The following is a 13271-nucleotide window of genomic DNA, read 5'->3' on the forward strand; positions in this document are numbered from 1 at the left end:
TGTTTATTTGTTACCTCTTTTTGCAGCCAGCTGTTACGAACAGTGATATCATGTTTGTTAAAATTCACTGTCCATGGGAGACTTTGTGCAAATACGCAGAAAGAATGAACATCAGGATGCCTTTCAGGTATTGTGGAAACCATTTTAAGGAACTTGTAATTTAGTACTTAAAATATTACAACTTTGTTACTTACCTTAAGGCTAAAATTCAGTCCACTTGCTGCGCTATGGTCAGGCATGTTTATATTTTAATTTATTGAGATGAAAAGGAAAGAGGAGAGGAAGAAACAAAAAAGAGGCATTGTTCTTTTTCACGTTTGCCTGTGGTTATTGTTTTCAGGCTTACCTTCCAAGTCAAATCAAACATACTGTTAGAAAGTGTTATTAATGGTTGACATGTTAGTGAGAACTCTCAAATTCTTGGTCCTCTAATGTTCCTTTGCCAGCGTAATGACCTCAACTCAGTTCTTCATCTGTGCGCCAAACAAATTTTATCGTACCTTTTTGCAATAAAGAGTGTAGGACAAGTTAGTATCTCCTGTAATAACACAGATTTTAAAAGGAGAAAGTGTTCCTTTCAAACTCAGTTAAAGCTGTTTCTCCAGAGAGAAGAGCTTTGTTGTATGCTGTAAACTTCATCAGGAGTTAAAGTGGTAACCAGATGCTAAAGCTGTGTGACTCACGGAAAATACCCTTACAGAACTCCTTTCTCACTTAAATTGCCAACTGCTCTACCTCTTATGTCCCTGCTGACTTCAGCTATCAGAATGCAGCTCTCTTGCGTTAGTCCTAAGCCAGAAACTTAGTCATTGTGAAGCGTCCTTAGCTCAAAGCTGGTTTCAAATACCCAGTTTTATACTGAGTTTCCACATCATTGCATTAAATCCTTTCCATTCAATAATGTGTTCTGTATCAGTCATCTTCTGAATGCTTAAGAATATTATTATAGTGCCCTTTGAGCTTCCCTGGTTTGAATAATTCTTGTTTACATTTTAAATATAGAAGTGTTTGCATATGTGTATGCACAAAAACAAACTAAATTCCAATTCCAAAAAGAGTTCTTTCTTGCTTTTAATACTTGAAGTCACAAACGATAGCTTTTAGCAGTGGTTTGAATTCTTCCTCATTTTAGTGAATCCATAGATCAGTAGTGCCCTTCAGAAAATACTGGTTAAATTCTACAACACTACTTTATTTTGAAGCCATTCTTAGTTGTTGTGTTACTAATTGACATGTAAATATATTGTCTTTTCCAAAGTGTCTGAGCCGTGTTTCTTTGGTTTGGGGTCGATGCTTTAGCTTCCTTCTATCCCAGGCATTTCAGATACACAAAAAGTAGTTAAAATGCTAAACTCTACTGTTTGACTTTGTTAGTTTGTAGAGTAAAACACAATTACTTGGTAAGAAAGAAAGAAGCCTGCTGCCCACCTCCAGCTCTGTGAGAAATATGAAATTGATCACCATTTCTTTGTGTCTTGAGAAAAGATTTAAGAAGGAATTAAAAAGAAATTGCAATGTCAGACTTGTGTGAATATTTCAAATAAGCTATTTCTTTCATTTCTGTACTTTTTAAAATAGCAATAAGCGTGGTAGTTTTATTGTGAACACAAAGTGGACATGGCAGATTAGAACAAAGGTCCACCTTGCTTTGCCAGCAGCCAGTCTGGGATGTTTAATACAGAAGCAGATAAGTATTTCATGATGCCCTCTGGTTCCAGAAGTCTATGGTTTAGAGACTTTCTGAGACAGAGCTTGTCTTCATGTGTGTTTTTATTAGCCCCTGATGGCCTTTTCATGGATGTAAAAATAGCCACTGGTGCTTCCATTACAGCATCACATGGTCACACATTTTATAATTTCGTTACATGTTTTGGCAAAAGCACTGTCATTCACTTAAGTATTGAGCTTGCTTATTTCAGTTAAACCTTACTAAACTGGAAGGCATATATTTTTTCCTGAGGTAACTATTTTCTCTCTTCAGTGGATAGAAGAAGCTTAAATCATACCATTGTGCTGTAATTGCAATGAACTAGTGTTCCCTTCTAAGAGCAGATTATTTCTCTTCAGCTTTGTCTGATTTGTCAGCAGCTTCTGTCTGTCTATTTTGGATGTGTAATTGAAGAAGAGAGCTAACCTTCCCTGCAGTGCTTCAATGCAGTACACCCTTATCCTCTTGCACAGTGTTGCAAAATTTTGGCTTTCAGCTACACTCCTTAAAATAGGAGATATCAGTACCACGTATGAATAATACATGAAGAAGAAGTCTCCTGAATTATACTCATACTTTTTAGGTTCATTCTGCTAATCTAGGAATTGAAACAAAATCAGTATTCTTATTACACGAGAAGTATTTCTGTTACTGAAAAGTAACAGTAATTTTTTTTTATCTGACCAAGGGACTAGCCGGCATCCTAGAACTCATTTTTAGCATGGCATTATGCCTAAATGTGTTGGCAGATACATAGTATGCGTCATATATGCAGTCTAAGATGGTATCTCAGTGTTTCAATTACAAAAGGAAAGTTTTCTAGCATTTCAACAGATTACAGTAATCACCATTACAGTCTATATGCTTTCAAACAGGACAGTGTTTAAATTATGACTGGATTATACTTTGATTTTAAATAATTTGTAGATATTTTTGTTAAATATGTGTTCTGACAGGAGAAATGTAACTCTCTGATATGGTTCTGAAACCCGAACAAAAGTTTCATTTTATCAGTGTCTAAAGGAAATTCTTGTGAAACATAAATTATCAATGTGTATAATGAAGAAATAATTTGTTTCTGTAGCTTAGCTGGACCCAATCTGCACAAAACAGCTAAGGGTGATTAAAGGAAATGAAGAAAGTGTTTTTTCAAATATCTGATGTCAAAATCCTGTAATAATTCTTCATTATTTCATTTAAAATTCTGCCTAGTGGTACTAAATATCAGGCTGCCAACAGTCTACAGATTGGTAGATAATTTTCCTGTGACCACTTATTTTCTAGGCTCTGTTTCCTTTTCACGCTTTTTACGATAATCATTTTGTTGTTATTTTAATGTAAGTAATGTACCTTAATGAATCTCAAATACTCTTGAGATGGGCCGTTGCAGATCTTGTTAACTATGTTGGTTCTGGGTAAAGTTCTCCTCTGATGGAGATTTCATGCACTAAGTATCCAGAGTGGAAGTGCCATTTTTGTGTGTGTTACCATGAAGGGTGGGGGGAAATAGCAACTGACAACAGGGTTAAGCCCCCATATTAATGTATCTACCTAAACTTGTTTTAATTACTAATAAAAAATAAAATATGTAGAAAACAAAAGGGTTTAGGCAAATGTAAAGTATGACATGAATTAAGCAAGGAAAAAATGTCCTGGTGCCAAACTTCACTGTCCCCGATGGTTGCCATGGTAAAGATGCAGATACCCCAAGGAATTTGTAGGATCTAGGCCTTTGTTTAGCTGAAATGTGGCAGGAAAGGGTAGAAGAAGGCCAGAGGAAAATTAAAAACTGAAACAAGTTATGGAAGGTATGACATTGCAGCAAATATGTCTCTATATTGTTTTCAAACAAACTGTACTCAGAAGACTTCACTGGCAATTTCTGATACTGTTTCTCTGAAGTTACTGTGACCAGTGACTGGTGGAGAGAAAGGAACTGTAACATGATTGTGTTCTGTTTCAGTTAATGCTCTTAGATTTATAGGGCCATGTGCTGTTCTTCAGTTGGATGCAAAAAGCCAAGGGAAGGGAAGGTGATGGTACACCACTTCAGAGAGTGGGATCTAATGGTGCTAAGTGCTTATGGTATTTAATGCGCAGAGTGTAAAAAGCATTTATTAGCATGGGAGTCCTGGTAATTTTCTAGAATTAGTTCTATGGAACAAAAAAATGCTAAGAAAGATGTCATGAAATGAATACAAGCATGACAGCATTTGATCCTTCTCTGAAGGGTGTCTTGTGAATGAATCATGGATAAGTTATTGTTATTAGCTACAATGCTAAGAAGTAAATTTTACTCTGGAGCAAATTTTAAACTTGAAAATATGTGAGGTCTCAGTATTTTAAAGTGCTTTATTCATCTTTCTATGAAAATGTATGTTTTTAAATGTCCAATGTTCTTTTATGATGTACATGTCCTTTTCAACTGTCTCCTGCTTGATTATTCTCAGCTGATTTCTGCTGTTCTTTCAGGAAAAAATGTTATTACACTGACTGGAGGAGCAAAGCCATGGGCAGGTTGGTGGGTGATGTGTAGATTCTAATTTTGTCAAATAGTCGCCCTGCTAAAGAAAATCCATTTGCAGTTGTAAATTTATCCAGGAAACTTGGAAAATTAGATTATTTCCCTCAAAACTCAAGATATGTTAGCTCCAAGTGTTAAAATATTCATTTTCATGTAACAAGATGCATTTCTCTAAAGCTTTGCCAGTTCTCGTTTTAGAAATGCAAAAGTGTTTATGCCAGGAAAAAAGTGGCCCTTATCCTGGCAGCAAAGATTTAATACTGGATCTATCTCTACAGTTACGTCTGCTGTTACTAAGACATGTTACATTAGCATGGAAGATACTTTTGAGTGCATGTCTTAAGTAAATTCTGGTAGTCAGCTATTTCCTTAAATGCGTAAATGTAACTTCTCTCATGTGCATCCTGTTGATCAGGACTGCATCGATGATGCCCTGAAGGCTGGTTTGAATTCTTATTTGATAGCTGACAGTAACATTTTTGCTGCAGTGAAAGACTTTTAACTCTGAGATTTCATGAGGTTACTATCTTCTAAAATATCTTTCAGTCTGTCATTATCATAAGTGGCTTTCTTTCCTGTAAACCGTCCAGCTGTAGCATTTAATGCCCAGGGAGCTAGTAGTGAGTAGCCAGGCTGGGATGACAGGGCTGCCAAATGAAGGCCAGTGCACACAAACCTCACCTGCGGCTGCTCGTTTGCTGAACGAAGCCTGGAGGAGCTAGGATGGGGGACACTGTGAGCTGTAACTGCTCCCTCTTGCTCTAGTCAGGCATAATGATGTCTTGTAAATCCTAATTACCAACAGAAAATATGTGATTTTTTTTATGTGAGGGAAAACTCCCGAAAGAGTTTTCTGTGGTGGGTTTTCTTGAGATGAATCTTGATTACATTTGATTTAGGTTCTCCCATTTTTACTTTAGATGATGAAGAACTCTCATTATTTCTCAGGAATAATTTATATAGTCTCATGGTATCAGTTTGCAAGATAAAAGCACTGCTGAACATCAAAGTAAGAAAAAAATGCATAAGCAAATAAAATATATTAAAATAAAACAAAATATTACATAAATTTACAACTGCATTTTTCCTCTTCCCAGTCATTCACATGCTTGCTCCATTTTACCGTGCATTATGAAAAATGTAAGTGATGTGCTTTGTAATGAAAAGGCAAAATTAACAGAGCTTTATTGCAAAATTGTCTTAATTTATCTGAAACCCATTTGGTGAGTCCTAGATATGAAATCAATTTATTTTCCTTATTTAGAAGGACAGAAACATGCTTTTGAAGTTCTGCAGTACCCATGAACAAAGTAATAAACAATTTTAGTGCCAGATTGATTCTACATTCAAAACAAATGTTTTTACCTGGAATTTACCTGGAATTTGGGAATCTGTATTTTTTGAATATTTTCTCTGGCACTTGATACAGTCCAGTGCACAGAGGAATAGTGTGAAAAAGAAGCTGTGTCTGAAGTTGCAAGCTAACTGTAAAATTGCTGACACATCCATTTTTTGCTCTCATCATTCTAACTTCTGCTACTGTCATTGTCTCCCTGCATCTAATAGCTTTTCAAACCGAACTTCTCTGTACTTTATTAAATAGTTTTTAATATTTCTAAGTGGAGTTAACAACAGCTAGGATGAGGAATGTGTATTAAAATATTTGTATATCAAAGGTAAAATTTTGATGCTACTGAGTTTCTATAATTAAGAATATGGGCTTAGACTATTACGTTAGGCTCTGCTGTGACATGTACACTTCCCTGAATTTTATTGATGTGGTAGTATGGTAGATGTATGTGTCTATACATGTCTTTAAGTCCACAAAAGATTATTAGGAGTGTGGTTAAAAGAATGAAGGTAAATGTAGTGCTTATTGATATACTGTGTTTCTCATATGTGATATCTACATGGTATCTATCTACAGCCTATTTATTTATTTACATAGCTTAAAAAAGGCAAAATTGTATTCAGTAGTGTGAAGCTTGATTTCTATTCATAGGGCTACTCTACATAATTTGTATTTAATAATTTATTTTTTAATAATTTTAAGTAAATAATGCATGTATCAAAAATAGTCTGAACTCCCTCAGATTTATGACTGAATAATCTGATGAATCAGTCTTACATGTGCCATATCAGACACCCCAACACTGGTTAAGGGATGACATTAAGGAGAAGAAAATTAAAAATTAGTTGCTACAGTATGCAGGTTCAGTCTTCCTAGTGAAATGTTAAAATAATTTTATACTTGTAAGGCTAGAGAAACAAAAACGAATTTGTTTAGCAACTCCTGCTTTCCAAAAGACTTCTAAAACCTTTTTGATTTCAAACTGCACACTGAAATAAATCTGTTAATATCATTCCATAGGACACATATTGTAGATTTATATATTTTTTTTGATGGTGAAAATGTTGCAGTATTGTGTCCCTATATTGAAACTGTCAACCATAACGCATTTACCATTACAAAGCATACCACAAGGTCTATGCAATTTGATGGCACGTGGTTGACGATTTTGACCAGTCTTGTGCATTTTTGTCAGAGTACAAGAGGCAAACACTGAGCAAGCTACTGGCTGGTGATCACTGTCAAAAATATCTTTCCTGAAGAATGGCAGTTGCTCAGTTCTGGTGTCTTGTTCCATTATAACCGTGAATCCTGGTCAGAAAATTCCAATAGCAGTTTTATAAGAAGAAGTAATTGCTCCTTTCAGTAATTGCTCCTTTCAGTCAGTGTGGTTAAAGAGTGAAAGGCTGTGAGAAAGAGATAGGAGTGACAGAAGGTCACTGTTCTGCAAATAAAACAGTAGTATGGATGTATTGTAGATCGAGCTTCCTTGACTCCTTGAAACTGCAGGCACACTGGACAGTCTAGTCATGTTAGATTAATTCTCATTGCACCAAATTCACCTCTGAGGTGCTTCTTTGCATTGGAGCCTGCTGAGGAAACATAATCTACAAGGATTTTTGAACTAAATAGTTCTCCAAAAACAACAACCAACAAAACAGAATGTAACAGTACATTTGAGCACAAAAGTTGAACAAAGCTGAAATTACAAGCTTCTTCAAAAATATTTATTTTCATGTCTAAGAATAAAATGCTTGCATGTTTCAGAATAACATCTTGTAGTCTCATGGTTTCAGTAAGAGTGTATCTGAACAACCAGCAGTGTTTCCAGTAGGACATTTTTAATCTCATTGCGTGAACTGACTTCAACAGTGACTTCACCAGACCAGATCTGTCTGCCTTCACTCGTACTGAATACACTACGCTGAACAGATCGTCAGTAATCTTTCTGAACAGCTAGTTTTGACCTGGAAAGTCACTCTGACTAAGCGTGCTAATATTTAGTCCTCAAACATTCAGTCAAACATTTATCTGAAATGTGTTTTCGCTTTGAATGAAAGCTCCGTGAATCTTTAATGTCTTCATTAACTGTAGAGTCATGTGAGCCAAGAAAAGAGGCTTGTTTGCTGAATTAGTTTTTGTATGAGGAAAGATGTAAATTTCAGTGGGCGTACTCTACGCTGTCTGAAGAGACTGGGTTTTGAAGTGACCAACTGTAAGTAAGGTAATGAAAAATAATCACACCTTAGATTAGTAAGTCTTCTTGTCTCCTAAGAAAAGTTGCATATGTAACATAGGCATGATTTTTAGTTTATTCCAATAGTGTTCTTCATCACATTGCATGTTGAAAGAAATAGACTTTGTTTTTTAAAGGGTGGATTTCTTTAAGATAAAAATTATTGACTAGTATTTTTTAAATTTTGGAGATGAAACATGGTCAAGGTTTTTTGCATGACCAATTCTAACGTAATTTCATAACCAAAAATCTGATAATCTGATATCAGTTGCATTGGTTACTGTTCTTCCTGATGTATCTGTGTACTTTCCTCTTAAAAATAAAAGCCTGTTTTTAAATCTAAAAAAAAAAAAGTCAGCATGTGTATAACGAGAAAAAAAAAAGAAAGAAAATCAAGTGCAAGCTACCTGCATGGATTGTATATAATTTTGTGCTGGAAGAATTTCCACTGAAACCATTAAAATAATCAACTGGCACATTAAGGTATTATTTGAGCAAAGGAGGCACTGAAGGGATGCACCTGCGTAGGAATTGTTTTTTGTGTTTCAGCTTTATGAATATAGTTCACATGAGTTCTTTGTCTCATACTGCTTAGTATCAATAGAGTGCTGTCCCTCAAGTGTAGTACCAATTAAATATGGAGTGTGCACGTACTCCTTGGTAATATATAGCAAGAAGAATATATTGAGGATTTTAAATGTAAATGTAAAATTATGATCCCACATTTAGTTTAGCTTTCTGTCTGACATAGTGTTAAACAGGGGTACACCTTTTGCTGTTTTTGTTGATAATGAGAGGCACATTTTCACAGAAGTGGCTTTACTGCCTGAGAGCAATTTGCTGCGATCGTTTATTCCTCTTAATTTTGAAATGGGGAGCTGTGCTTCTGCTTAGCACAAGCAGTTACTTACTCCCCTCAAATAAAAATCTAGTACTAAGCATTACAGGTTTTGTGGCTCTGAGATCTCTATGCTTTATATATCATGCATCCATGGTAATTGAGTAAGGCCCATATCCCACTGACCGTTATTATATGGGGAATGTTTTTCCAAATGTTTTCCAATGTTTTTCCAATTTTTGTCAAGATCTCGGACATGATTCATAATACAGCATACTGTAATGAGACCTATTCCTTAAATACCCACATTTTATAGCAGTTCGATATGAGAAAAATAAAGGTCAGCAAGGAGTGCAAAATGGAAGTAATAAGGTAACTTCTAACATTTGCTTGAAAATTGACTGCACTACACCATATTTTTCCATCTCTAAAGCTTGTCCTGAGATACTTTTTAGCCAGGATGTCAGTGAAAGAAATACCTTTATGTTACCAGTATATGATCTGATCAGGAATAAAAAAATATGTTCTGTTTGTGTTACAATGCCAGCTTTTAGGAAACTGCAGGAAGCAATACCAGGTTTTTGCTGTTTTTGTTGGAGTTTTTTGTTTGTTTATCTAAAGACTGTATAACAACTTCTGTGTAGTGTAGCTTTTACTTCATTTGATGTATCAGTATATGGTTTCCTAAGGTAATATCAGCCCTTGGATTCTGATGAAAAGGCAGGGGAAGGCTTTATTTAGATCAGAAAAACAGAAGAATTTGACACTGAGAAATCTTGTATTCACCTTTAAATTTTCTGAATTTTACTGTCCAAATACCAGGGAAAGGAGGGAGACAGGGAAGAGAGAGGGAGAACCATAATCCCACTGATTTTAGAATGAGAGGCCCTTGAGTCAATTCTGCAAGATCAGATCACACAAAAAAAATACAAAATGAAAAAAAAAATAATAAAACAACTGTTAATTATACTCCTTAACTCCTTATATTCTTTTACTTAATGGGGAAATTTCCTGCTTTCATTTCATTTCTAGTATGATGTCAGTAAATATACAGTGATGGAGTTAGAAATAGCAAGCAGGTAAGAGGTTGTAAATTTGATTTCTTGCTATCTCAGTTTGCAGAGGAATATGAGAGAGCTGAAAAGCTGGCTGCCCAGAAATCCAATGAAGCTTGATAAGGAGGCCCTACCTGATCTCGAAGAGACGGATTGCTACACAGCACCCTTTAGCCGTGCACGCATACACCAGTAAGTGTTGGAACTGGAAATACAGTGCCAGAGACCAGAAGGATTTTTTTATTTTCTCACTACTAAGCAAGTGCCATACAGGCAGCCATTAACAGACGGTCACTGGCAAATGCCCAGCATCATGTCTGGTATTTTCTATGGTTTTACTCTTAAAGCTAAAATCTGTTCTCTGTTACTTGCTGTATGACAGTCACAGTGAGTAGTATGAACAAAAATTTGACTGAAAAATCAACACCACCTTTTTGGTTTAGAAGTTTTGCTTTCCATTACATTACAAAATGCAAATATTTGCTCAAGTTTGCTTAGCTTAATAACATATTTTACTTAGGCAAAACCTGAGACAGCTGTAGAAACTGTGGAAACACCTGGAAATGGGCTAAAAATAGTGCCAGGGTTTTTGTTATCAAATGTGCATTTGAAAAATGCTTTTGTCTCTGAAGGAATCGATATATATATATATATATATATATAGTATGTATAGTATAGTATATATAGTGTATATATATAGGTACATATATATATACACCTATATATATACAATATATATGTATACACCAAATAAAAACTATGTGCTCAAATCACCACCTTGATGATGATCTAGTTTAACCATGTTATAATTTTTTTAAGGACAAAAGCAGTCTTGAATATTCTAGCTATTTGTTTATTTTTAAATTATTTTGTGGTAAGTCTTTTAGGAAATGAAAGTTGATATAAAACAGAAAAGTAAGTTGGGCTAAACAGATTTTTTTTCTTCTAAGTGAAGAAGCTATATGCTAGTGGACTGACTATGCCCTACAAGGACAGAATAATTGCATTATCATTTTATTTCTTATTTTTTTTTAGTAATTAGCTATATTGCATTGGGACAATCACTTGTTGGTGTTAGTTCTCAACCAGGTCAGCTGACGTTATGAATTGCAAGAGTGTCATCTTTGGCACAGCTGAGTAGGCAAAAGCTCCTGCATGTCAGATTTCTGGCATTCAGAATCCTGAGCCATCTGGGAAAAGGATATTTGCATTATTTGGCTCCATCCTAGGATTTTCTGTGGAGCTGCTACTGAAGTGTCCAGTGCCTGGAGCTAAGCGTGTTTTGTGTTTTTTTGTTTGTTTGTTTGTTTGTTTTTCCCCAAGTAACAACGGTAGTAGTTCTATGACTTGGACCTCTGCCAATTTATCAGTAACACGAATTTCAGAATGATCACTACTTCTGAATATTATTTTTTTTAATTTAAATCCAGCATGGAAATGACCTAGATAGTAGGACATTTTAGAAAAGAATTAGTTTATTTGCTCATTTTCCCCCAAAATCTGTGATAAAGACAAATTTGGGGGGTGATCTGAGAAGATGCTTTAGGAATGCAAAATATTATGTCTTGTGCAGTAACCAAGAAGTGTAAAGATACAATAAATCACTCTAAGAAGAAAACATTGAACAGCTATATTTCAACACCTGTGCATTGTTTTGAATGTTGAAAGACATTCATTATTTCTATAGCTTTACAATAAACAATAAAGACAGCTTCTTCAGCAACTCCACGAGAAGTAGAATCGTGCATCACATGCTACAGAGAACGAAGTATGAAGATGGAAAATCCAAAATGGGTAAGAATGCTTTATTTTTTTTAACCTGTTTTATATCTTTACTTGCCTGAAATAGTATTTAGTGGAGTAAACTTGATTAATTTTGGAATGCCCTTGAAATCTTTGTTCAACCAGTAATACAGTTGAATGAAAGCTGCAAGCAATTGCTCTGTTAAATAACTCAGTGAAAAATAACAATAATTTTCACTTAATACTCATTTTTAAAATAAATATGAGAGATTATAGTAGCTTTATATGATCAAGAGCCGTATGAAAGATAATGTGTACCCCAGAAAACTGACAAGAGTTTTTTAGGACTGGCCCTGATACTGGTAGAACCCAGCAGTGCCAGTCCAGCAGAATCAATCAGAGCTGCACTTAAATTATTTGAGATCTCCAATGCAGCTTAGAGACGGTTGATTTAAAGGCAATTCAATTTTTATTGACACTTCTATTACAGTACTGTATTTCAGAAGGTCTAGTTACTCATTTTCATTTGCAATTAACAGGGAATGTATGTATGATCTTCTGGTTTTTGTACACGAATTAAATTAAGAATGTAATATATAGATAGACACCTAAAGCCTTATAAAGACGATAGCAATTACAGAAAGTTGTTGCTTGAGTTTCTGGGAGAAAAGCAGTAGTAAGAAAATCTTAGAAACTGAGGGTTGAAATCTAATACTATTGAAATTGATGATGGCAAGTTTCATCTTGAGATTAGTGTAATTTGTATGTTATGTTTGAATGGACAGATCTGAAATGTGTCATGAGAATTTATTTCTTGGGTAAACTTGGCTATATAGGTATCCTCTCACAGGCTACTGAATCTTTTTATTGTTATTATTATGGTTACTACTTTATTTTTTATAACACGCTTTGATAGTAAAATAAATCTGGCTTTAGGAGGACTCTAGGAACTGATCCAAAATGTTGTAGCAGAGCATTGATCTGATACAAACTCCTTCAGCTGGTTCATATTTAAAAGTAACAGGTTAGCTTTTAACCCTGCAGGGGTTTTGCTGCCTCAAAGATTGTCTGTCCATGCTACTCTGTGTGTGCCAGATCATTTGATCACCCATAAAATCTGTATCGTATGCTCTGATTAATACAACATGAGTGTAACTACCTTCTCACACTTGATCTAGCACGAGAACCCGACTATGAAAGCAAAGTTGCAGACACTGGCCCTCAGAAAGATGTAGTTTGACAGAACTAGAGAGCTTAAGGTATCAGTAAGACCCATGGTTGGTGCAACAATTGATGACTGTCATGTTTAACAGCATCCCGAGCATCTAATGTGAAGTTGCATTCTCATTTCATAACCTGACAATTAATTCTTGGTGCTTGAAGTTAAATATATATTAAAAAATCATGTTTGAACTAATGCGTTTTTTTTCCTTTTAGGTATTAATAGATTACTAAATAATGGAACTTATGAAGCAGCATTTCCACCACATGAGGTAAGCTCATTAGTTTTGTATTTGTATTTATATTTTGATAAAAGCTTGCATTAGTATTTCAATATTATAGTTTTCTATTTTGTCTTGCAAATGTTTTATTTCACTAAGTAGCGTTGAGACTTTTTTTTTTTTACTAACAGCTCTTTAATGTTGGCTTTTTGAAATTAAAAAAATATATTTATTTTTATGTAATGCACTGTAATAATCCTGGAACATTTCCTGGAACATTTTCTTACTGATCTAGACTACTATGTTTTTTCTAGCAAATAGTGCCTATGGAGTTCTTAACGGCAATGTTAATTATTCTAAATTGTTGCAATTAG

The 13271-nt window shown here is 34.9% G+C and overlaps 1 protein-coding gene across 6 annotated transcripts in view; it reads left to right on the top strand.

Moving 5' to 3' along the window:
- Positions 1 to 13271, top strand: part of ANO3 (anoctamin 3) — a 264589-nt gene that overhangs the window by 201838 nt on the left and 49480 nt on the right. For 5 of the 6 annotated variants that reach the window (XM_040558403.1, XM_040558402.1, XM_040558398.1 and 2 more), the window contains 5 exons: positions 27 to 127; positions 4181 to 4225; positions 9773 to 9904; positions 11400 to 11506; positions 12893 to 12948. In XM_040558403.1, coding sequence (XP_040414337.1) covers positions 27 to 127; positions 4181 to 4225; positions 9773 to 9904; positions 11400 to 11506; positions 12893 to 12948 — 441 coding nt within the window. The remainder of the gene's footprint in view (positions 1 to 26; positions 128 to 4180; positions 4226 to 9772; positions 9905 to 11399; positions 11507 to 12892; positions 12949 to 13271) is intronic. The other variant, XM_040558399.1, reaches the window with a different exon arrangement.

This window comes from Cygnus olor, chromosome 5 (assembly GCF_009769625.2).
Source record: "Cygnus olor isolate bCygOlo1 chromosome 5, bCygOlo1.pri.v2, whole genome shotgun sequence".
NCBI classification, from domain to species: Eukaryota; Metazoa; Chordata; class Aves; order Anseriformes; family Anatidae; genus Cygnus; species Cygnus olor.